We start from the raw sequence: 27,425 nt of genomic DNA, 5'->3' as shown, positions 1-27,425 counted from the left end.
ATTTCTATTTTTACAGCATTTTTTTTTGTCCAAAATTCCAAACAGTTCATATCACACACACAATTACCACATACCAAGCTGATAAACGATTGCTGATAGCTTCGTACTCAAGTACTCGCTCCTACACATCGCTTATTCTCTTTCTCTCACAATCTTCTTCGGTGCGAGTGGAAAGAAAATGTTGGAAGAGAGCGCGCCACTCTATCCGAACACTTGTTCATTCTAGTTTCGGTTGTATCGTGCATCGTACGGTTTCCGAAACGACGTTACAGAGACGTTTGAATCAGTATTGAAACAGCCGTTCGCACGCCCAGTTCACTTCGCTGTTCGTTTCCCGTCGTTATAGTCGTCGGTGTGGTGCAGTGTGTCGCGCGTGTGTTTACATTCACTTCGACTATACGTAATTTTTGTTTGCTATGATTTGAGCATAGAAAATTAATGAAATAAAAAGAATTGCAATAGTTTTGTTTTGGATATTCGTAAATTTTATTTTGCGTGACTGACGGTTTTTCCGATTGTTTTGATTGAACGTGTCAGTTTTTGAATGTATATTTTTCGGTTGTAATTTTTTGTTGTTGTTGAAAATAGAAAAAAAAGTTCTTAGTGAAACTGGAAAACATTTATCATTTGAACGGGTGATTCATTGTTTTTATTTTCAAACGCCGGACACATTCCGTCAAGAAAAAAATATCAAGAGTGATCGAAATTCCTGTGTAAAAGCCAGGCAAATTGTTTTCATATTGAGTCATTTTCGTTCGAAGATCAACGAAAAACAAAAAATTCGTAAATAAAAAATAAATAAATAAATAAAATTGTGTATAAACTCGATCATCATTCCGAAACGAACATCATTATTCTTGGATTATACAAAATTATCATAAAAAATAATAATAGCGACAGCAGCGAATTGGAAAAGACAAAGGAAAAAAAAGTAGCAGCAATAGCAAAAACAATCATCAACAATTTAAACAAACGGCACGCAGAAGAAACTGCCAACCAGCCAGCCAGCCAGCAAGTGCAGAAAATTGTTTATTCGGTATTGAAATTGAACCATACAACCTTACATTTAGAGTGTTTACAATTCACACAGCCTTCATTCTGCTCTCGTTCATCCGCTTTAATTTTATTGATATATTTATTTTTTATATGCTGTTGTTGTTGTTTCGTTCTTAGTTGGCAATATTCTCACTCTCCAATATCATCATATAGAGACAATGGTTAAAACAGTTCACGACTTTAATGCACCTCATTGCACATCTGAGTGTCGATCTTTTACAGCCGATATCGAGCGTAATTGATCCGATATTGAGGCGAAATTTATATGGACGTGTGTGTTTTTTTCTTTCTCGCATGTTTATTCATTGATAGGCGTTCAGTAAAAGAACCATACAAAATAAAAATAAAAATAATTCGACATGCACAAGGAAACCCCAGAAAAGACAAGAGCTACGAAATAGAGAACCGAAAAGAGCGAAAGAGACACAAACGACCAAATAAATAAGAAAACAACAACAACAGCAACGGGCAACCGACAAACGACAACGAAAGGGAAGAAACGTTTACAAATTTAATAATTTTGTTTTTTGTTTTTGCAATGTGCGAGAGAAGCGCACAGCTGAACTGAATTCCTTCGGTTTTGACAATACAACAGCACAGGCAGGCAGACAGACAAAAGAGTGTGTCGTGTGGTTCATCTGTCTTTTGAGCATAAAATTTCGCTTTGAACAGCGGCAACAATAACACTCACACATAACGCGTCGTTGTTTCTTTTCTCTCTCCTTTTATTTTAAAAAAAAAAAAGAGCTAGTGTCCTTTTCGTATGTATCGACATGCCGCATCACCAAGGAAATGAGTTCTTGAGTGTGGTATCGTCCTTTTTTTTATTTTCTCCATGTACATCGCTCGTTTTTTGTGTATTCACACCAATGAGTGTCAGAGTTTCGATCTCTCTCTCTCTCTCTCTCTCTCTCTCTCTTTACTTTGCTCGGATATATTTTTTCGTGTTCTGGAGGGAAACGTGTTTCTTTTTTAATTTTAGAACTTGGTAAATCTTCGAAATATTTGATGGAAAGAGAGCGTCGAATATAATAACATCTCTCTATATACATACCAAATACTCTCGAAGAACCAGCCAGTCCACGTTTTGCAATTTGTTTCGGCATTTATTGTTGGTGCTGTTACGGCTGCTTCTTTGTCTGCTGCTGCTGCTCAGCTAGTTTATGCGCGAAACGAAACGAAAGAGCACAAGAAAAAGAAGCAGGAAAAAAAAAATTAGTCATATTCCCTAATGCTGTGGCATGCAATCACATGCCGCTTTCGGCAAATTATCATTTATGGGAACTCGTACAATGTGTGTGTGTGTGTGTGTGCGCGCGAATTCACGCGCGCCCGTTCACAAGAAACCACTCAAAATGTGAAGAGAAACAAAAAAAAATTGTCAGAGTGGCAGAGCAGAGCAAAAGTGAAGCGAACGAACATACAGCAGCAAAAAAAAAAAAATTCATCGTAGACTCACGAAGTTTTTCAAAAAAAAGAAGAAGTATTGTACCCACTACCAATGTGATTTTTAATGGCATTGTGACTCACTTAGTACGCTCTAGCTGTAAGTGGATTAGTGTATCTTTTTGTTTTGTTTGAGCATTGGCCCGAGTCTCTTTGTCTCTCTCTCTCTCTCTCCATCTCGATTTGCGTGTATCTCGTCCGTTGCATGGGTATATGTGTCTTCTTGTGATTTTTCTACTCTCGAAACTCTAAAAACTCGCTCGAAGGCAATTCGCACGTAAATACTGGAACTTGGTAGATTGGTGTATATGCTTTTTTCAGATTCTTTTCGTTTCACCTCATCATGAAATATCATTCATTTGTTGTCATTAACAACCGCTCGGGTTCTTATTTTTTCTATCTCTCTCTCTCTCTTTCTGTGTGTGTGTTTCTTCAACGCGCTCTCGTTGTCTACTACTAGATAAAAACGTGCTGCATCATATGATTATGTGCACTGTTTCTGCTTCTTCTTCTTCTTCATCTTTTTACATCTTTTCCTTTTCAAGTTTACAGCCGCACAGCACAATTAAAGCACTTACGTTTCGATGAATTGCTTCACTGGTGCAAGATTCATTCACTATGCTCGTACACGCGTTACAAGACCATATACCACCACCTTCATCACTGCTGCTACTGTTGCCGCCACCGCACACACCATCATCCTCCTAGAAACAAAACCATTGTACTCATGATCGTACTACTAGTGCCGCTCGTTGAATTCTAATTCGATCGTTAAATAACAATTTGTTCGTAACTCCACCGATAAATTAAGCGATTCTTTTTTATGAAACACTTGCTTCACCAGCACCAGCTCGATGGCGGTGGCGGCAGCAGTAGCGTGCAAATGAATGCACGGCGAAATACGTGGCGTTTTGAAATCGACGCTTTATTGGTATCGGTCGCTCGGTCGGTGTGCATGTATGTGTGTCTATATGACTCGGAAAAAATGCGCGCAAAAGAGAATTAGCTGCTAGTTAATGAATGAACAAGAAATTGCACAAAAATAGTCTAGTTGCAAAAAAGAAACAAGCAAAATGTGAAAAAAAAAATTTAATGAAAAAAGATAGACACACACACACACAAACAACGAGATAAAGAAATACAAGCAATTGGACACAGGGAACAAAAAATACACAGAGACACAGTCACATGAAATGTAATTAACAGAAGCGATGAAAAATTTAGAGGAGAGCAGAAAAAATTTAGAGAGCAAAATTGGGAAAGCGTCGTGAAAAAATGCTGAGGCCAAAAACCACTTTACCGTTTTTTCCTCGCCGTCGTGGTCGTGGTCGTCGTTGTTGTTTTTGCTGTTGTTGCTGTTTTTAGCTTCGTTCTATTGTTGTTTTGTTACTGGCCCATTTGAATGGGCCATTTATACATGTTATTATGCGCACTGGAAAACGCCATCCCATATAGCAGCAATCATATAGAGTGAAACGGGCCTAAGAAGAGGAAATAAACGACGTGTACGATTATGCCCTCGTCTCTATCTATCTATCCGTACATGTAATATTCTTTCTGGGTTGTATGTATGTGTTTCTGTGTATCTGTGCCTATTTTCTCTATCCATTGCTGCTCATTTCTTCTTTTTTGCTTCCTTTGTGATTATCATCGCAAAATGTCTTTACTCTAATTCATTTTGTATAATTATGTGTAATCTGCATGCTCTCGCAATGAGTCAATAGACAAGTATTCCACGTAAAACCATGCGCCACTTGATTGATTTCTCTCTCGCTCGCTCGCTCTTTATCTCTCGCACTTCAATCGCCACTTGAATCATTCACGTTTGATTCATAACAGAAGCGCTCAGCTTTTTTTTCGTCTTCAAATGAATGTTATTATCGTTTAAGTGTAAAAAAACGACGACGATAAAGAAGAAGTACAACAACAACAAGCATAACAAATGCGGTTTTATTTCCCACTTTGCTTGTTCGAAGTACATGTGACCCCTGTCTGTATGTATACAGATCAATGTCTAACGTTTTCATTTCATCAGCTCGTTGATGATCGGCTTGATTTTAATAGATCAACTTTCACAATATTCAATTTGTTACTAAATTTCGATTGATATCATTAATATCACACTGACTTACATCAATAAAAATCGACCGAATTCAAACGCGAGCTACGTGCATGTGTTTTTAGATCAACGTTGACACAAACGAACTCAATTCAAGCTCGTAAAGTTCATGCGTAGGGCGATTTGTTTTTTCTATGTATACAGTACAGAGTAAAAAAAGAGATACGGTCCAAATGAACCATGCTAATTATATCACGAAAAAAAACAATGGCATTTAACATTTTTTGTTTGAGCTGAGATGATCTTTTGTTGTTTGTTTTTTTTTTCGTTCGTTTGTTTCGAGAGAAAACTCTTGATTTGAAAGTCATTTGATTCCAGTGAATTTTTGCCGGTTGCGTCGTCGTCGTCGTCGCATTCTTTCTTCTTCTTGCGTATTCTCTGTGTGAACAATCACATAGCCATGATGGCGAAGATTGTCAAGAACCAACGGGAATATACGCTTTCAAGACAATACTGTTTTGAAAATTAAGAAGAAAAAATAGCGTCATGACCAAAGACCAACTCATTCACTGCCGTACAAACGCAATGTCTACTTCTTTCAGCTTTCTGCTCTAATTCAATGGAAAAATATATGCTGAGACACAAACGAATGAGAGAAAAAACATCAACAGCAGTAACAGCAAAAGAAGATACGACGTCACATTTATATTCATTTCATAACGATTTTCTTCTATTTCGTTTCTTTACAATTTGTTCCAAAACGCAATGAAAAAGAGTTGTTTCTTTATTCCATTTTTTTTTTTATTCCGACCCAACAAAAACAGCAACGTACACAAACAGAAAAATTTGTCCAGAAAGAGAAAAGGTCGAATGAAGAGTTTGACCGCTTTGACGACTGATAGTCTCCGCGGAATTTTTTTCCCTAGTTCGTGTGTGACATACGTTTTTCTTATTTCGCTGCTGAAATTCTATCGCACGATCATCACACAATTACATTCCGTTGCGTTGAGTTTGCGAGATTTTGGAATGATAAAGGGAGAGAGAGAAAAGAAGAATTTTTTTTTATCTGGATTTGTTTTTAATTGTACCAGTTCTTCGTTCATTATTTCAACATGAGCATTTGCTCTTTTTTCTGTTTATTGTTTTGTACCTTCGTCTTCTTTCATTACACATTTGTCATAACATGGATTCATTTCGTCATCTTATATGGTTTATTTTGTCTAACATTTTCTAGTTCATATATAGATAAGGATTTTTATTTTGTTTTGTGTCATATTTAACGTGAATTTGATTCATTGACTGTGTTTGTTTTTATCTTTTCTTCCCATTTCGCACACATTTTTCTCTAGATTTGTTTTGAAATGACGTTAGAGAAATCTTACTGGAAATTATCCATTATCATCATCATCATATATGATAAACATTGGTAATCATTGTGGTACATTATCCTGTCGCACACATACACACACACGGGCTGCTTCTTCTCTGTCATTTTACGTACATATGATGAGCATCGGAGTGTTTTGTTGAAAGAGAGAAACGTAGAAGAAAACAGAAGAATATTGTCTTTTGTTCCAAAGGGCACATATCCAAATCGTAAACGAACTAGCTAGAGAGACGAGAAATTCGGAAGGAGTTGAGACAAATAGACGAAGAGGGATTGACAAAATTTTAATATCCACAATGCTGGTAACAATGGATCCAAGTTCAGGGCCTCATCCGGCCCGTGCTCCATCTATAATGGATAGCCCAACGTTGGCGCGCGTGGAACGTGCACGTATTCGGCTTGAGGCACAAGCATTGAACAACAATGAAAACCACAGCTTAGAGCGACGCATTCTCGATCCAAAGGTGAGTCACACATAGCCGTCATACGCTCTCGAAAAATTCCCTCGTTTTGTTTTGGTTTGTCGTCGTCGTCGTCGTCGTCGTCGTCGTTGTTGAAGTACACACGGTGATTGTTGTTGTCATATCGATGGATGAGTATTTTTTGTGCGCTACCTATTTTGCTGATTCGATTGTTGACTCATTAGTTTCAGTTCGTGTGCGACACTGATCTCTATTCCATTCGTACGTACACGCACCAAAGCGAAACTCTCTCGCATACACACCAATAAATTGTCATCAATTGTGACTATTATTTTTATTATTATTACAACGTATTATTGCCAATCGTTGCATCGCATTAGAATATTCCGAGAGTCGAGTTGAATCGTCGGCATTGTATTGTTTCTTCTTCTTTTTTTCCTCCTTCGTATAGTCGCTGTGTATTCGGAATGGAACATAAAGAATCAATTTATGTTAATTTGATACGTGCTCTCCTGAAATGCCTCACCGAATCCAAAATGCGTTTTTCTTTATCGGATTTCGTGTGTTGTGTATGTTCGTTCGGGCGTCACTCACTCACTTTTCGATTTTTCTCGGTGTGTACGTTTCTTTTTTTTTCGGCAATTTCGATTTTTGTGTGCTTTGTACTGGGGACAAGTGTTTGTGTGTATGCATATATCGTATCCCTTATCATATAAACTGCAACACCATACAGGTATCAAAACGTACACAATAAGAAAAAAAGTCATTGAACTATTTCATTTTTTATGCTCTCCGCATATTTGCTTTCGTTTACTTAAAATATTTGAAATTATAATACGCATCGATTTCTGGCAAATTCAACTACCGGCGAAGAGAAGAGATAAAAGGAAAGCGTCGATTGAGGCAGAAGAAAATAGAGAGAGAGAGAGAGAGAGAGAGAGAGAGGGCGAGAATGAAGCAAAAAAGAGAGATAGAGATTGAATGGAAAAAGGACCGGAAAAAATCGAATGAAAGAGACAAGAGTTTACAAGTAGTTTGAAACTGAACATTCATTATAATTCCCGGTAATTTGATGATTTGTCGTTTTTTATTCCATTCGTTCGACGATCTCTCTCTCTCTCTCTCTCTCTCTCGAAAACCAATTCACAATTCGTTTTGAAAGACTTGCATCGAATACTGAACAGTGTTTCGGTGAACACCCAAAAATCCTTTCGCTGCCATTTCTCACGTGTGTAAGCGAATTGTGTGTTGAGCGGATATTAGAAAAAATAATGAATTGGCATATTCTCAAATGAACATTTATATAAAACAGCAAAAATATTCAGTTTCTATAGATGGAATGAATAATGATATGTCACGGTTGTCAATAGATATCCACAGTCTTGATGACTGTGGTGACCTAATAATGAAAAAAAAGAGATAAATAAGAGAATTACCTGGAGTGTCATAATCTCCTAAGCACAAAATATGTTGTTCACGACAACGATGACGACCGCTCCGCTTTCGGATGATATCATTCGCTCTATGTGCGGGCTGTTGCTGAATCGATCGAAAATGAGTGTATTAAAAAAGCAGCCACAGCAGCAGCAGCAGCTGAGCTGCTTTTAGAAGCATAAATGATGAACACTTTCAGTCTCTTTCAGCTATTGGTTCTGGTATGTTGGGTTGATTCATTTAACTTCTTTCGAAAATAAAATAAAATCAATGCGCGCACGGTGCGATCTCGCTTAATATTCATTATTCAATCAAGCGTTTTATTTATGACTGCTGTCATTTTGGTCGTATCTCGAATGTAGTGTTGGCCTTCGAACACATTTGAACACTTGTTCGACCGTTCGTCAACATAAAAAGAAACTGTTTTGTTCGTTCGTTCGGAAAGTTTAAAAAAAAATTATTTTGTTCGTTCGTTCGGAGATTCAGAAAAAAAATGTTGTTCGTTCGGATAATATGCTACGGTTGAACATGTTCGGATTTTATTGAATTAAAATATTGAAAAATTTCTGTTTTATGCAAAACTATTTTACAAATCATTCATCTAAATAATTTAAAGAAAGTTCATAAGACCATTTCGTAACGAAAGCAAATTAGAAACAGTTTCTGGCAGGAGATTGGAACGCCGCGCTGTTATCAATATGCCCGTTTCATTAAATTTCCGTTCTGATGGTGCTGATGATGCTGTTATCCCGGCCTTGGATACAAATAATCGATCTAAATTTGGAAAAGTATACCGACACAAATCAAATTCATAGGGATCTTTGAATTCGATTTTCACATTTAATTATCGTTGAAGTTCATCAGTGAATTCAGATGATGGTGGTGTGTCGATAGATGATGTAGATAGACCTGTGAACTAGACAAAAACACCATTTCCATGAAAAATAAAAACCATTCACAAAACTCCATTCTCGCCTACAAAATAGCACGACTTTCGGATTGCGTAAACCCAAACATTTTGCGAAAGTTGAAATGAGTCGCGTGAGACACACATACACGCACCGAACACAAAAAAAAACCATTACAGCAAAAGTGTGCATTAATTGAGAGTGTGATCATTGAACAATGTTTTCACATTTGAAATTTGTTTCTTTTTTCGTGCTCTCTCTCTCTCTCACGCGCGCACACTCACGAACGCCGTCATAAGCGAATATGAATCATATTTGGATGCATTCACAGCATGATACTAGTTTCGAATCTTCCGATTTCGCAGCCCAAAGACGGCTTTATACACACGTTTTGACCTTTAGAATGTGTCGACACATCAATTAAAGGAGAGCGAGATAAAATAGCATGAAACGGCCATAAATCGAGTGGAGTCAAAGCGAGAGATAAATACATAAAATGACTTTGTTTTTTTCTTCTTTCGAACGTTGTATCGATATCGAAAGATGTGATTCATTGTTCTTAATGCGGAAATAATAGCTGCTCGGCGACATAAATATTCAGGAAGATTTTGTTTCTCCCGCTGTGAGTGAATTCCGTAAAAAGCAAATTTCGTAAATTGCCATTTGCTAATAGCATTTTATGTGACACCGAAAGAGCGAGAGGCTAACACTCATTTAGATTTCGTAATGGAAAAGTCAACAGTGGAATCGAGTCGAATGGATTTTGTTGTGTGTGCGAATTCTTCTCCTTTGGTCTTCAAATTTTTGGCATTTTTGTCGCATCATTTCGTTTGATCTGCTTGGACAAATTTGCAAGGGCAAATCGCAACACCGACTGTTGCCAATTGTTGTTTATAGTTTAGCGCGGCCGGTCAGCAGCTGCACCAATTCTTTGGCGCGTTCGTGTCGCCTTTGAAATTCTCCGGTTTTGTGGTCACACAATCGCGTTTTGTCGCGCGCGCTCTTCGACGTGCACGAAGACGCATTTTAGTTTTTGGCGTCGCAATGTCTGAAAATAATTCGTAATTGCCATGTTGCGTGTAGACATGTTTGTTCCTATGTACTTCGAGCTATAGTACGTAAAAGAAGTGTTTGTGTATGCAAGAGGAAATGGCCAATAACAGACGTGTGCGCAAAAACATTTCAGTCGAAAATTGCACAGGCATTTCCATTCGCAACCGAGCCGGTTGAATGTATAGTCGATAGAAAGAACAAAACAAAAAAAAAATTAACTGTGTGTGTATTTACTTCAGCTGCTTGGCAAACCTGCTGTTTCAAGTGCAGATGTTACTTTATTGGCACATTATAGCACGAATTGGAAATGCAAATGTGATCAGTCGCGGTCGGCAGTTCGGCCATTAAACGTAGTTATGAAATTCGAATGGTTAAACTGACTTCAATTTCGAATGTACAATCACAAACAATTTGTTTTTATTTGTCTCATTCTTTTGACGGTGATTTCATTTTCGAGTCATTTATTTGCGAATTCATGCCTCATTAATCCAAATTCTAGTCCAAATTCATATATGATTTACGAAAAATGTTAAAATATACCGCAGCCCTTTGCTCACGACAGGAAAAATATGATCGATGACCTTGATTGAGGCATTCGACAGAGTGTGTCGGTTCACGAACATTCATACAGGTGGAAGTGCCACCACAGTGACACTCGAGCTCGCTTCAATTTATGCAAGTGGCAAAAAAGCTTCTCACTGCTTTTTCATACCTTAAAATAAATCAAACAAACCAGTTAAACTCACCGTTATGTTGTGAAACAAACAGTGTGTGGTTGCGCGCTGTCAGAGCGCGCACAGCACCGGCATCGCTGGCTGTTTATCATAGAGAGTACAATGTACTTGCCATCCAATACCAATGTACAGTAGCACCAGCAGCAACAATGAGAATAAAGTAGTAGCAGCAGCAGCAGCAGCAGCAGAAACGAATTTGAATCAGCAAAGCAAACAAGTGATTTTAAGACCATTGACTTTGTACACCGGACAATAACAGCTGGGCTATTAGCACGAAATTTGTTTTCGATTTTCTTCGGTTTTCGCAATGGATCACGGTACAGCGGTTCACGCTTGCTTCTCCAGTGCTCACTAGACCACATATCTATGAAATTGAAAAGTGATTTTTTTCTTTCTTTTCGAATATGATGTGAATTGGAGAGAAGAAAAAACATCTTTTACACTGACGAAAGAGATCAGTATGCGTCTAGTCTGATAGAACTAATGGGGCCATTGCATCTCCATTGGAAACCTTTCGCCACCGACGCCACAGCCGCTGCTGATGCTGATGCTGTGCTGTGCCATGCACAATTTTAACAGACACACGGCTCTGAAGTATTGCCGAATAAAAACAACAGATTTCATTGCTTCATTCCCATTGTTTTTGGAACACAGTCTATAACGCCATAGTTTAATGCAATTCTTCTTGATATCTCACATTAACATATATATATCTTCGATGAAAATGGAATATCATCAGAAAAAAAAAACTGCTGATGATTACACCGAAAACAACAACGAAAAAAACTCATGTGTTTGATGGTATCGCGAAAATGTGAAGCGAATGGCTGTTTCGCATTTTCACAATTTATTTTATTTCTCTCTCTCTCTCTCTCTCTCTCTCTCTCTCTCTCTCTCTCTCACTCTACCAATGATTTAATGATTGTGTGTAGCGTATCATATCTCTAAATTTGGTTTTGAATTTTGCAAAATTATCTATTGATTGAGCGCCGCATCGCACCACATAACCCGAAAAAACTACAACAGCAACAGCATTTGAATTTTTGATGTGAAATGTTCAAAGTCATCGGCCAAAATGAATATCAAAAGTGATTAGAGCGTAGAAATGGAATGAAAGGAAAAGATGCGCAGAACCGATAAGCAATTGGAAATCGGTTAGTTGTTTGAATGTACGATGCGCGCTACACATACGCGCGGATGGTGCGCCGAAGAGATTCAGATATTGCGTGTTTTTTGTTTGTTTATCTTTCGATAGCGAAGCAATGGTTTCAAACGCTCTGTCTGATTCAAGCGCTTTGCTTCGTTCAATGGTTGGTGTTTTTTTATTCGTTTTTCGTTGAACATTCTGAGAAAAGTAGTACCAGTGCATGCCTTGTTCAAATTGAACATTGTGCACTGTAGCGCAGTCAATATACAATTTTTTTTTTCTTTTGCTTTCCGCTGTTTAACTTGGAACGATAGCACTGATTAATTTCAACATACATTCCGTCAATGGATGCCACTCGTCGTCGACGTCGTCGTCGTCGCCTTTATTAAATTGATGTTTTTGTTTTTCCGCATTTATTTTCGTGTATATATTTCAATTTGTTCGCAAAGCGCTCAGCGGAAACAACTTTCGCTTTTTTTCTGAATATTCAATGCCTTTTCGCAATTGTCTTCCCACTTTGCCGATCTACGATTGGCTGAATCGGATGATTCGCGTTCAACAGTACACATTTCCTAATTTTTATCTTCCAAACATCATTAATTTTTCTATCTTTTTTTCTCGTGCGCCCGTTCGTTCGTTCGTTCGTTCGGTCGGTTTGATTATACGTTTTCACGATCGTCGATCTGCGCCGCAAACAGATCGCAACAATTAATTATCTATTGACGATATTTTTTTCTTTCTTTTGCTTTTTGGATTTCGCTAAATCGATGTTCACTGTGTGTGTGCTTATCGCTGCTATGTGTTTTGTTTGTGTCGAAACGTGCGTTTCAAAGCCATTCCAAACAAATGAAATGAAACGATCGAATGAAACACAGAAGAAGAAAAAATCTCGCGTGGAATCTGTGTGCAATTGCGCTCGCGTTTATGGCTTGGGCTGTCAAGGCATTTTTATAAACATTCGGCACCCTCACACACCGTCCAACCAATAATATTTCATTTTATTTGTAGCATTTGGTTCTTTATCATTTTGCTGCTTTTTGTTTTCGTTTTTTTATTTTTCGCTGTATTTTTTTGTTGTTAAAATGCCGTGAGGCAGTTTTTTTCTTTCTTTCATCGCTTGTTTTTTCCATTTCATTTCGTTTTGGGTTTATCGCTTCGTTTTGCACATTGCAAAGACAACAATGTACTCCATGTACGAAATAAGTTACCCAAGAAATTACTTAATCATTATATTGCAACAAGATAACGTAAATGCAAGTAAAATGCAAAGAAAACAGAAATTGTTGTTTTTTGTATGGTGGAAAATAGCAAATCTCACGTTTGCCAAGTCAAATAGTTTTGACACAATAAACACACACACACACACACATGGCACAACACAGATATGCACAATTTCTCAGCGCCAAATATAAGAAAGAACATGAAAGAAATGAAGAGAAAAAAAAAACACGGAGTAGAACAATAATAATGATAATAATAGGCATATTGCGAAGAGAACTTAATATACACAAGCAGCTATTTGTGCGTTTGACTATGGGTCGCGTTTCGCTTTTCTCACGGTCAAATATGCCATAAATGCATTGACTAGGCTCGCGGAAATACACACATCGCCTTTTTGTTGGGAGGAAAATTGTTTCAGTAAAATCGAAAAACATTAGAGCTACGTTCTCCACACTCTGTCATTATGTGTATGTGTGTGGCGGGAATAACGGTTCACTTGTGTGAAATACAAATACACGTGATTTTTATCCAACACGGATGTGAAAAATTGCCAGAATGAAAATCGTAATCATCAGCCAGTATGAATTGTGTATGAATCAGTGTTGAACAATTCAATCTCGATTGAAATCATTGCCTATTCAAATTCACGATCCTTATGGAATTGCACCGGTCTCTCCACTCGTTTCGACTGTTTTGGCATTTGGCAAATGGGTCAAGTTGTTTTTGCCTTTTTTGAAAGGTGTCAGAATGTGTTATGACCATTTAAAGCTCATTTCTTCAGCAAGAAGAGGCAGGTGTATGGATATTTCGACAAAGTTACGTTGAAATGCTGCGTCAAGTGGAAGTGAACCGCAATTTAGATTAAACCCCATGGATTAAAACGGAATTTGCCTATTTCGTAGGAAAAATACGAGAGAATTGGGTCATATTTTCGGACAAAATATGATGGTTACAACCGAAAAAGGTGGTCACAACAAGAGATTCAGTTTTTTCTTTAACAGAAACAAAGTTGAACATGCAAAGCAGAAGGATGACACTTTTCTAAGTAAACGATTGAAGTGAATTTTAAGTTTATGCACAGAAAATTAAAGTGAAATTTTTTATTTAATGCAACTCAAGATTCGTTCATTTTTCGCTTGAATGGCATTTTACGGTGTAAATAATGTGACATGACTTGATCCAGCCAAAAGCGGTGTTTACCTTATTTGCGAAAACAACGGCTATGACGACGACGTTCATATCTCTTGACAGTTTATCGCGCAAAAACCATTCCAAACAAGCAAATAAGAGGATAAAAAGACGCACACACACACATACACGTACACGCAGTGAGACAGTCCGGCCAAAACGACACAAAAGATATAATATTCGCAATAAAACGATATACTTTTCTGTTTTCCTGGCTAAAGAAGCAATGGCAATGATAGCATGCCGCGGTGAAAACAAACAAAATTGAAATCACTGTGTGGTTTTTTTGTCGTCGTCGTATTCGGTTTTGTGGAAGACGACCGACCGAGAGAAAAAAACAAAAACCTTCACGAAACCGTTTTGGATTATGGACAATTATGGCATGGATGACGATTACGTTCAAAGGTTGTGTTCCCATCATAAAATCAGCAAGAAAACGGAAAATATCTGTCAGAGGCTTAAATATTTTTATAGTTTTTTTTTTTTTTGTTGGTCCGAAAACAGAAAATGATAGCAAAAAAATGTCTTTTGATAAGACAACAAGGAGATATAACAACAGCCTACCACATATACCCAGCCATTGCTCTGTGAATCAATTGAATTATTATTAGTCGCAAATACACAACAATGTAAATGTTGATGAAAAATTGTCCGTATTTTTATCGGCTTATTTAGAGTGGCTCAGTGGGTATTTGGTGTGCTTTGCTATGGATATCGTTTATCGCTCATTTCTATTTTCGTTCCTTCGACAGAGTGAAAAAAAAAAGTTTGTTATCACAAGCGGTGGTGGCGGCGGCGACGAAGAAACAATATAAAGTATTATTGTGCTAATGCCGGTTGTGCAAAAGATCCAACGGCACAGATAATGTGTCAAATCAGTTAGGCGTACATGAGCGTACAGAGAGAAAAGAATCAAAAACGAGTATGCATTTCATCTCGAATTTCATTTTTTTTCTGTTGATTTGTTGATTTCTTCGTTGTTTTCAATTCTGTTTGCGCTGGCACATCTTCTTCGTTGCGAATTTCTTTCTCTCTCTGTCGCTTCCACAACTTTAATTTTTAATGTTTCTCTCTGTGAGATCGTTTTCCTTCTCTTGAAATCCATTGAGTCAAAGAACGTTTTCTTTTCTTTCTTTTTTTTTAAAACAAGATACAGTTATTCAAAGAAAAGTGGCTTTTTTTAATTCATTTATTGTAAGTTCTCGGTATTCCGAGAGATTTGGATTATAGAGGAAGAGAGAGAGAGAGGGGAAAGAGAGATGAACGATAGAAAGAAGGAAAAAAATGAACGTAACAAAAACAACAGCGTAACAACTTTAAACAAATGCAATGCAAATATTTGTTAATTGAAAAAGGGAATAACAGATGAATGCAATAGGTTCATCGTTTTGTGGGATTTGTTTTCACTTGCTTCATACTGCTGTGGCTGCGTTTTTTTGTTCGTTTCATTCTTCATCTTCATTTCAAATGTATAATATCATAAAACAATACAAATCGCGATGATCCGCCCCGCATATATTAACGCCACATGCTTACACTCTCGCTGGAAAGAATGAAAGAATGCTGAACGAACGAACGAATGGAAGAAGAAGATGAAGAAAATCGATTCATAATGATCAGCTACACGTTTTGCGTGTTGCAGAAACGCACACACGAACGATGAATGCCTAATATTCAGTCGTTGAGAGAATTTGTAAGCAAGAGCAGCGGCCGCAGCAATCTGACACAGCCGTGTTCTGATTGCACGCAATACTAGTGAATGAGTTATTCTCTATCCATAGCCATCGCTCGAACGATGCCTCTTCATCGACTTCATCCAAAGCCTCTTAATTCAACACATTTTCGGTTTGAACGCCGATGTTCGTCCAATCACCGCCACTCGAGAGTGAACAGTGCACTTCAGCTTCACTTAATTTTATATCATACTTCAGACAGATTTTTCCATTCTTGCATGCCACAAATGCCGAAAATATTTTTTTTTTACTGTTATGCGGTTCATGGAATGCAAAGAAGATAATTTTGTTTCCACCGCTGCTCGGTATCAAGTAAAGCATATCAAACACATTTGGTATGTATACTAATTATGGATGAATTGCAATTGTTGGAAAAATCCAAATGCGTAATTCATATCATCATTCTCTGAAATTTGCCAACTCAAATATTTCAAACGAACTGTTTCTCTCGACACACACACACACACACACACACACACCAAATTTATTAAATCAAAATGCATTTCGACTTGCACAAGCTGCGATGAGTACGCTGATAAAAGCAATTCATGCCAACACCAAACACTATCGTTTTGTCTGTTTATCTTGCCTTTGTATGTTTTCGTGTTCTCGCTTGCTTTGTTCATGTGGTACTCTTTGGATTTTGAATATCCATATCTTGTCTTATTCTTATCGTTTGTTTAAACTGGAGGGAGCAACAGTGAGACAGAACACAATTTCAATGTTCAACGCACGAAGTTTATCTTTCAATTTTCTCTCTCTCTCTCTCTCTCTCTCTCTCTCTCTCTTTCTCTCTCTCTCTCTCTCTGTGGCATTTGATCCAAACAATCGATTCTTTTGCTGCATTTTTTTCCGTTCATTTTTCCATTCAAATTCGATGATTCTTCAAATAAAATTGAGGACGATTGCCTCGACCAAATTAAGATTGAAACATCCAATTTGGAAAATGCACAAATATTAATGGAAAAGCCAACGAAAAAAACAAAAAAAAATAACACAAACACTCGACACGATTCAGACATAACCATTTCGTTCCGTTCAATTCAGGCCAATCTCGATTATTTGACGGGAGGGTTTTTGTGCGGTTGATAGCATTAAATATGTTCGTTGAAAGTTTCTATGATTTTAGCAGTTACTTTCCCGTCGAAATGAAACAAAAACTATTTAGGACCAATTTACACTTCTATCCAATTAAGAACTCATAAAATGAAAGCGAAACAATGTTTTTGAACCGCACCGTTTCTGATTCTGCTTCTTCTTAAGCACAATGTAGCAGGTATAGAGAATTAGTAATTGGTCGATGTTTGTTCCGCAAAATTCCATGTTGTTCGGAATTGTGTACGATTTTAGCTGTCGGTGGTAAATAGTTTTTGATTTTTGTTGTTGTTGTTGTTATTGCCGTTTTGTGCCATTCTTTATGCGCTGACAGCGTATGCAAAAAGTTTCGAAAAACTTCGTTTCCAGCTCAAGCTGTCAGTCAGTCAAACCGAATAGACTTTTGACGGACATTTTTTGGCAAACTGTTTGAAACTAATTTTTTTTCGACTAAAAAAATGTAATTCACATCCATTGAGTAGATAACATTTTTCGGTTTCGATTTCGTAAAAGAATTGCAAAGTGAAAGAAGTTTTGAAGTAACTCACGCGTTTTAACCTCGTATATGGAGTCGTTTTTGAGTGACAGTACGAAATGTTGATAAAAATGTTCCTCTTATACCCATTTTAAATGGAAAAAAAGAGGCAGGTTTAGTTAAAGGAAGCGAGCGAGAGAGAGAGAGAGAGAGAGAGAGAGAGGCAGATGAAGATAAATCGAAATCAAAAATCTAAAGCGGTTATGAAATCGATTAGATCTGACATTTCTATATACCTGCGTCCAAACATCGTTGATCCACTTTTCGTTGCTTCGAAAAAAAATGGAATTTCTGTGCTAAATAACTTCTTTTCCGTATCAGCGAAAATGAAAGCATTTTTGTAAGAAAAAAAAAGGCTAACCAGATTAAACGAAGGCGATATCCCAGTGGAATGGAATGTTTTCTAATTTATCAATATTTGATAAACAAAAAGGAACCACTGGCAGTGGCTATGTACTGTTGATATTCTCTATTTAAAACGCTGAATTTTCTATGCATGAGTCAATTAGTCTAAATTTGTTTAAAAAAAAACTAAGCTGTTTGCTTAATCATGGCAGTGTGTTTATCGTATGCACAGCGGGTTGACTCAGAATAATTAGTAATCATTGACGAAAACCAAACCTCACTCACAGTGAATGCGTATCATTGGTCGAAGAAAAAAAAAGAGAACGAATGAAGATGAAAAAAAAAACTGCGAAGTATACAATCAAGTTGGAAAGATTTGAACATCCTGTGCGTTCCACTTTGATAATGAAATCAACATTTTTGTTTCAGCCACGATAAGTAATGCAGATGATTTATCGATATAGTTTTGTTATTCGTTCATTCAACTGGAACCGGTCGCATTCGCATTGTTTCTCCAATTCACTTGTTCATTGTTCTCTATGCATTTTGTATATTTTGGGGCTGGGCTGGGCCGGTCTGCCGTCGAAAACGACGACGACATAACGGCAAAAGAATCACAGTCCATGTATCGTGCATAGCATACATTCCAGCAGCCTCGGAGCGGATGTGTTGCTATGATTGCTGTTGTTGTTGTTATTCGCCAACTAACATTTCGGAGAGTACTGAGGCGATAGCCGGAAAAAGTAAACACTTTTAAATATTAATAAGTGTCATATTCAAAAACGGACCCGACTCCGACTATTTTCCATGCATTCATAATGAAACCAACATGTACAACGCGTAATAATCTTGACTTGAAGCAGAAGAAGATGTATCAGAGTAGGAAAAAAAAAAAATAATATCATTTCGTTCAGTTGTTAGCCGCCGCTCAAATACTCGTTCCGCATTGCATCAGCAAATCGCTTCTGTCTTTCTTCCATGTCGTGTTGTTGTTGGTTTCTAGTGTGTCATTCCTTCTTACGAAATTGTTTTTTTTTTTCTTCATTCGACTCCCGGTCGGTTACATTATAATTCTGTTCATTCCGGTATACTTTAAATATCATATGATTTTATGCGAGAAGCGTTATGTTTGGTTTGTTGTTGATATTTTGGAATGCAAGACCACGCCGTTCGCCGACGATGACGACAACAACGACGACGACGACAACAAATGGGGAAGGAAATGAACAAACGAAACAACACATATCAGAATTAGCGATCCGTTTCAAACGGCAAAAAATATATGTAACGCAACGAAAAGAAAATATAATCAAATCAGTTGGTTTTTGTGTTGTTCGTTCAGCGTTTGTGGTGTGTGAGTGTTTTTTTTTTCTTCTTTCTAAGTTGGTACATTATTATGAATACACTTCGGCCGATACGCATATCAGAGTATGAGGCCAGTTTGTCCGTGCGTTTGAATAGCAGCAGCAGCAGTAGCACCAGAACTCGCACAGTACAAAGCCAAATTGTACAATGGAGAGCTTCAGGCCTCTCACGATAATAAGTTTCTTTTTAGCCGATTTTTCCGTAGAACAAACATGTGGCACAGCCAATTAGCACACTTTTCTGTCCAGTTTTCTCTCTATCTCGCTATTCGCTAGTTCTTCGTTTCAAGCACTTTGTGTGTATATGATCTTGTTGTTTTCTTTGCGCCAATTTATCTATTCAATTCGGTTGTCAAGTGCAGAAAATTTGCTCCACTCTCTCGAATACAAACGATTTTCCCAAAGAGAGAAAAGAAAAACCATAAACGGTGCGCCAAAAATGTGTGTATTTCAACACATCAATACTTGAATTTTTTGCTCGACTTTGTTTGTTTCTTTCATATTATTATGGAATTGTGTCCCGCTTTGGACAACAACAATTAGATTCGCAAAACCCATAGCAAAAAAAAAAATAATTTCCATCGCGGAAATGGCCAGACCGAGAATGAAACGCTTTAGCAAAGTTATTCTGGCCGAATTTTATGTATATGCGTGTACGTACGCTCAAACAGAGTCATTAAAATACAATAACATTCACCAGACTATTTGGTGACATCGTGTTCCATTCGACTGGCTAACTGTGTATAGCAACAATAAATAGCATGGACGGCGCTCGCCAAACCAAGACCAAACCAACTGTGAGTGAGGAATAAATTAAATAAATTCGTTTAACAAGGAAATTAGCCGCCCATGTGCACGCAGCAATGTGCACACACCACACACACACACAGAGAGAGAACAAATACAATCAAACTGACTGGCTTCTGCTGCTACTGCTATTGCGGCGGCTGCTTTCAATTTCTGCCAATGAAACACGAGTCTTACCAAAAACTTGAACGCACCCAATATTCAATTAACGATTCTAGTTTTTCGCTTTCGTCTTTTTCTCTCCGTTTGTTCAAATTTAATTTTCAAACTAGTTTCTCGAACAGCATCATGAAATGCACTTATTTCTACATTGAATCGTTGCTTTCGATTATTAATCGACGAATAATTTGTCGACACACAATCAAATATACCGATATGCAGTGATTTTTGGTGAATGCGATAAAAAAAAAAATGGGATCATCGGGAAATGGTGTTTCATCAAAAATTCATTTAAATTTCGCTTCCAAAAAGAGATAAGATAATGCGGAGATTTCACATTTAAGTGGCGGCGACGGACATTGAAATTTCTTTAGAAATTCATAACAAACGATTGAACCAAAAGGGATCAAAACATGCCCAAAATATTGACTTTCTCAGCTTGATTTAGCATAATTTGGCCGTTTTATATGAATTTTATTTTTCGCACTGGAATTCAATAATAACAGAAGTGAAATAATAACTGGAAATAAAAAGAAAATGAAAAGAAAAGAGCCAACTATTAAATTATTTCCGCGTTCTCCATTCTTTCGTTCGAGTCTGAAGTCGAGATTAGATTCCGAACGAAAGAAAAAAATATATTCATATTTGAAAAGAAGTGCCAATCAAATTGAATTGAGAAGCGGCCAACAAACATGGGAAAAAAACATTCGGTCATTCGCTTTTACGATACCGAAAGAGTGAGATCAACTTTCAGAAATGAATGCTCGAGTTCTTTTACTTTGATTCGACAAAGAATCATGAGCGCTAATAATTAAAGAATCGAGCATTTTCACTTCGGAGAAACACATCAGAATTTGGTTTGAAAGAAAGAGAGACAGAGAGAGAGAGAGAGAATGAGAAAGAGAGAGAGAAAATAAAAACGAGCTAGAAAAAAACTCTTTCCAATGAAATGATTTTGGAAAGTCATTAAAAAAATAGTTCATATGCTAAATAATGGAGATGATATGTCAATAATCTTTATTCGATATAGTAAAATTGATTTTCTACTGATTTATTGGGTAGCCGATCTTTACTATGATTTGTTGAGTTGAGTCATTTGAAACTGTTTCAATAATTGAAAAAATATTTCGTTTCTTCTCTTCTTGGTTTAGCAAAATTCGGGTTTGATTGGCCGTATTCCATTAGATTCGATGTCGTCGGGACCGGTAGTGAAGCGTGGCCTTCTCTGGCAACAAAGAGATCGCATTTTTTCGCGCTGGAAGGAACGGTAAGTGATTGTGTGTTTGTGCAGTTTTCTTCGCCAAACAATCAATAGAGACTCAACTTGAAAGCATTTACAATTGCGTTGCTAATAAATGTCATTTGTCACGTATTTTCGGTTCGACATTTGTTAAAATGCCAACAACTACACGCACCCATCCATTTTCGAACAATGTATCTAATTATTATTTAATGGGTTTATTCTTTCGAGCAGCTACTTCGTTTTGACAAAAGATTATTTAAATTGCTTCAAACGCGCCTCAGGATCTGTAAATGAACGAATTTCCGACATGGGTCAATTTATTTTCAAGGTAAATACTTAGAGAAATAAGACGGAACGGATTTTTTTTTTTTTTTTACTTTTTTTCACGCTACTGGAAATTTTGTGTGTGTGGTTAGATGTTCTCATAAGGTCATCAGTAATTCCGTACACATTCCGAAACAGTTGAAAGAAAGCGAAGAAGATAGTTGCAGCCCCGAAAAAGGGCCATGACCGAAATACATTAAAAATGTTTAGCGCTGCATTATTAATGAATTGCTTCCTCTTCCTTCCTCTCTCTCTCTCTCCCTTTATCCCGGGCTGTTCTTTGTTCACTAATGCGATTTTAGATAAAATTGGTGGATGTGGAAAAAGTTGAATGGCTGAATCGTCGATCGTATAGCGCAATAAGTCTCTTTCTTGGACGAGAAGGTCGTGTTTTATTGCGCACCGATAACGGATTGGAGGATTGGTTTGAGCTACTTGAGGTATGATGAATTTGCATGAAAACCACTTAAAATTAAGTACATCGATTGTAACGTGATTTGCGTTCATTTGTATACATTTTCTATGTGTTTTTTTCACACTTTTTTTCTGTCATTCTTTTTTTTCCAATTTGAACCGATAATCGTTGTCGTCGTCCACCGAAACGACATTGTATCCGAATGAACGAACGAACAAAATTAAAAACAAATCACACAGGAGTGCACATTGATTAGCAAGGAACGGCGCCACGCATTACGTATCACACAGGGGCCGAGATCGCGTGCATCACTGGCAGCACTGCCATACCATTCATCATTTCAGACGTCGCATTCGTCGCTGGGTGCAACTTATAATTTTCAATTGTGTGATTCCGTACCTGATTTGAGTAGCAGCGGCGTTGGCGGCAGTGGTGGCGGTTTTAATGAAAGCAATAGCATAAGTATGTTGACTAATCATTCATTGTCGTCATCATCGGCACCACGTAAAATACCAATAAAAAATGGGGCTTTTCATACGACGTCATCGTCGTCGGCAGCCAATGCCGCCAATAATAATAACTTCCTAATGAACGGCTATGGAACACCGTTACGAATGCAAAACCACAACAGTAACAGCAACAAAAAGCCCATAGCAACATCAACGCCGGTGACAGCAACAACAACACCACCATCGGCCGCATCGACAACAACCGACTACGACTACGATAATGACGATAATGTGGTTCAATTAAGGCGAAGAAATGCACTCATGAGCAATACATCGTATGAGAACAATGCCAGTGATAAGTATAGCAATGATTGGATGTACCAACGACCCAACGCCCCCAATGACATCAGACATTCATGTAAGTCACATCCGATTCATTTCTAGTTGATTTCTCCTTTTTTGCTTTTCTTTTCCGCCGAATCGAATGCAGTGATTGTTTATTGTCCCACTGTTTTGTGGTTGCGAGTATGCGTAGCCCGAGAATTGAATGGGAAACCGACAAAAAAAAACCCGAATGCAATTGTAAAATATGCTAAGTAAAGCGTTTGAACACTCGACTCAACTCGCAATTGATGAAAGCGGAAAGAATTCGCACACCACACTAGACCTCTATCTCTCCATATCTCTGCTTTTTTGTTCTACTCTTTTATGTGTTACTCATCCATTTCTTTCGTATCACACACACACACACAGTATTAACCGATATTGATATATCGGCTTGTGACAGTGGATTGGATACGCCACCATCAACGCATCGACCATCGAGTTATCGTGAACCATACTACATGATGCATTCGGCTAGAGACTCAACCGATACGGGCGTTAGTTCATCACGCGGCACATTGATTTCGCCAAAGGGCAGCATTCGCACGAACAACGAAAATGGCAACGCTTTGAGGTAAAACAATCAAGTTATTGCATTAAGAACAAATTTGTCATAAAAACAAATGTATTTTTACGCGTGTGATGAAAAGTTGCGAATAAAATGAAGCAACAAACTGAATAAAGAGAGAAAAAATGAGGCAGTAACACCACGAGTTTAGAAGTTTATTATGATAAAAAGAAATGAAGAAACTCAAAAAGTGATAATCGGCAATGCAATAAAGCCATCCTAAAGCGCTATTCTGAGAAAACCATAGCAGTAACTAAATAAAATTCGGAAATTTGATGCGAAATTTCAAAGTGATAAAAGAGTCGTAAACATTTTTTTCTTGTTTGGTAATTTTACGATCCATCTCAAATGAACGATAGCACCGAGCCTTGAGATGTTCAATGAACATTGTTCATTTGAAAAAAAAAAAAATGAGACATTTTCGACATAGCCGATAAAATTGATGAACCGTTGCACTGAAAATTATTGGCAATTTCTCTCCTTGACAGTAAAACAGCATTCGTCGTTCGAACGCAATCACATTCTCCGACTCGCATGATACTGAATCAGCGAACGAAAATGTGTGGCGCAAAGAGTGAATGAGCGAGCAAATGAGTGATCGTCGTCATTGATATGGAATGAAGAATGAAACTTTGCCAAATGAACGGAATCATAATCGATTCGGGAGGAGTAGTGTGGCATTTGTCATGCACAATGAAATCGTCGAAATATTTGCGTAATTTTGCTAACGATGAAGGCAAGCACACAAGCAAGCAAGAAGATGTTTATCTTCACCAATTTATGAAAATTGCACATTCATTGCTTTGCATTCGGCGCTGGTTGTTGTTTGTGTTGTCGTTTTTCAAGTTTCGACTCACAAACGAAATAAATCGAGTCCTATTCAGACATGCAGACTATATGGCAAATCAATATGTGTCAACACCTTTGTCGCACCGACCAATCGACTTGCTCCGAACTGGAAAGGAAAGCACAAAGCATTTAAATAATGATAAGGGAGAATGATTGCTTTCAACCGAGTCGACGACATCGAGCAAATGGTTTATTAAAATCGGTTGAATGATTGTTTGTATTTTGTTTATCGGTGCAAATTATAGCGGCGCATAAATTAAGTGCGGCAGACGATGAGATCGAAAGAGAGTTCATGATGTCAGACACACCGGAATATATGCTGCAAACTGAAGAGTGACTCAATCGAGCATCTTTGAATGGGACATTTGACTAAGTTCATTCTTGAATGGAACGCTTGTGTGCGATTCTGTTTTTTTTCTTTCATTTCGTTGAATGAAAAAAGACCACTTTAGCTCACAGAGAGGCATCATTGTTGAGTAACGTACGCATTGCGCTTACGTATTATTTTGAATGGGCATAAACTGCGTGTACGAATTCATAACGTTATCCGATTGTGAGCATGGCAAAACTCTTGAAATGTTGATGCCCTCTCTCTCTCTCTCTCTCTCTCTCTGCATCATAACGTATCATGCTTCAAGTGCGAGACATTCGTGTCGGTGTTAGGAAATGTTGATTTCGATTTCGTCTTCACATTTCTGTTTTGCTCTCCGTTTTCTCATATTTGTTTCGCTTGACTATGCATCGGCCGTGGCGGCAGCGGCACCGACACCGACAGCAGTGGAAGTAGACAGAAGAAAAAAAACTTATGATAATACATTAAAAGTTAATGCAATGGAAGGATAACAACACTCACCAAACGAAGAATGGATGCGAGAAAGGCAAACGAGACGGAATATATGTGTATACATATGCCTAGTGGGCAATGCCATCTCATCTCCCTCTCTTCTCTCAACTATTGTAAACACATCCACATTACAAACGGTATTGTGTGTTTTATCACGCCTTATACTTATGGAAATTCAACAAATTGTTATTATGTAAATGCCAAAGAGCTCTCCTTTGCTTCATTTAAAACGGTACATGACAACTTCCAACTTCATTTGGCGTGTGAGCAACACAAATAATGACATTGGATTGAACTTTTCGTTTAACTGCTGCCGTTGAAGATGCTGTTGACGTTATTATTATTGTTATGTTCATAAACAACGTCTCGTTTATCCTTCTGCCAGTGACTTTTGACAATAGGATTTCAGATGTACGACAAATCTTAACTAAAATCTTGAGTCTCCGAATTACGCTTGTTAAATTTCGACAGAAATCAACATTTTATTTTCCTCTTCCGAACACGAATTTAGTTTTAAAAATTAAGGGAAAAATTAAAAATTGAGTTTATATTTAGAAAAAAATTCTTATTCAATTTAATGAATGAATATTTTTTTTCCATTTCATTTCTCGCAGACGAAGTGTGCAAGAAAATCTACAACATTATCGCAACGAAAAGAATCGCTATCTAAACCAATCATCGCCAAATAAAAAGCTGGTTGCATCGGAATTCTATGATCCAAATCAGAATAAATATCACAACCACAAATTGGATGGAAACATTTCAACAACACCGCAATCGATTTCGTCATCCGCTACCAACATTAATCACACATCAAACAATTCGCAAATGCATTCGTATCATCATAAACCGTTTCAGCATATGAATGAGCGTTACAACACAGGAAGTGCACACATTAACGGCATCAACAACAACAACAACAACAACACCACCACCACCAACACCAATGGCAACATGAATGGTTTATCATCGGCTGTATTGCATCCAGCATTGCTTAATATCATGAACGAGGCTCAGGGAATGAAATTCAGAGGTATGCTACCACCATTTTTTTCCAATTCTTCTGAGTCAATCTTCATTCACTTTTGAATTTTGAAAGTGGTTTTTTTTTTCTCGTACTCTTAAACCGAAAACTAATTCATTCTTTTTCATGTAGATCGATCATTTTCGGACATTCAGCAAAAGCCACGTTATATCCATCAGCAACAGAACAACTCATCGAGTCCACGTCGACGTCAATTTGTGGCCGCTCAATCTCGCATCTGAATGCGATTAGAAACGCCAAAAACAAACCAAATCAATTGACACCAACATCGTATCGCAACCAGTCAGTCTTATTTTGTAAATGTTTTGAACACGTTCGTGATTTCACACGCGTATAATTTGAATGGAACATTTTTAAGAGCATTGTAGTCAACGATTGAATAAATTCAATCGAAAAAAAATGATTTTCATTATTTAGATTTATTAAAATATAAAAAAAAAAACACCAACCATTTTCAATTTAAAATGTAGCAAAGTACAGTTGTAATTTTATGAATTGACAGTTTTATTGAATAAAATTCTGTAAAATTAAAAATATAACAACGGGTTTTCATTGGATTTGGTTGTCTTTTCAATAGATGGAATAAGAGGTTACAAGCAGTAAACATATGAATGCAGTCGATTTGATCAAATTCAAGTCGTTATAATAGAATCTCTTGACATCGATTACAACAAATGAATTTGTTTATTTTGCCAAACAAATTGACGAATTAATATGCAACAATAAAGTAATGCCTGAAGCTTTCAAGTAAAAACATTGACACGACTGAGAATAATAGCAATTTCATTGTTTTCATAGAGCGTTTAGTACTTTGCAATTGGTTTTCGAATTGAAAATATTCTGTTTTTCTTTGCAACAACAATTCACCTGATTGCATAAACACCAGGCGTTTTTACCCAATGAAAAAAAAAAATCCGAACGAAAATACGCCTGGAGCTCGGTAATATTTTTTAGCTTATTTTTTCAAAGACATAACAACTTTTTCGCACACGGTGGCTTTCGTACGATCTACCAGCAATGCAATTTCAAATGACGGCAACAGCATCTTGAATATCAGGCAATGAGTCAAGCTATATCTATATAAAACTGTATGAATATTCATCTGACTATCGTCGAGATAGTTGGCCACTGTTGGGTTTTATGGCTTTGTCGATTATACATACCGTTAGACTTCTCGTGGCTGTAATGGTTTATTTGAATGAGGCAACGAG

The 27,425-nt window shown here is 37.4% G+C and overlaps 1 protein-coding gene across 4 annotated transcripts; it reads left to right on the top strand.

Annotated features, from left to right (window-relative positions):
* The first annotated feature begins 280 nt into the window (after positions 1-280).
* Positions 281-26,750, top strand: LOC129575953 (putative uncharacterized protein DDB_G0286901). 4 transcript variants are annotated; one of them, XM_055460215.1, is made up of 9 exons: positions 281-1,036; positions 6,142-6,412; positions 21,245-21,360; positions 21,568-21,664; positions 21,963-22,100; positions 22,315-22,942; positions 23,278-23,482; positions 25,784-26,202; positions 26,326-26,750. In XM_055460215.1, the coding sequence occupies exons 2-9, from the start codon at positions 6,245-6,247 to the stop codon at positions 26,433-26,435; spliced, it is 1,881 nt and encodes a 626-aa protein (XP_055316190.1). In that variant the 5' UTR covers positions 281-1,036; positions 6,142-6,244; the 3' UTR covers positions 26,436-26,750. The 4 variants fall into 4 exon arrangements, with proteins under 4 accessions (XP_055316190.1, XP_055316192.1, XP_055316189.1 ...); XM_055460214.1 differs by having other exon boundaries at positions 912-1,036; positions 5,911-6,412; XM_055460217.1 differs by lacking the exon at positions 6,142-6,412.
* Positions 26,751-27,425: the final 675 nt, after the last annotated feature.

Source organism: Sitodiplosis mosellana, unplaced genomic scaffold, assembly GCF_009176505.1.
Source record: "Sitodiplosis mosellana isolate CC-2019 unplaced genomic scaffold, AAFC_SMos_1.0 Smas_scaffold_6170, whole genome shotgun sequence".
NCBI lineage: Eukaryota > Metazoa > Arthropoda > Insecta > Diptera > Cecidomyiidae > Sitodiplosis > Sitodiplosis mosellana.
Note: the sequence above shows the minus strand (reverse complement) of the source record. Positions and strands in the feature narration are given on the sequence as shown.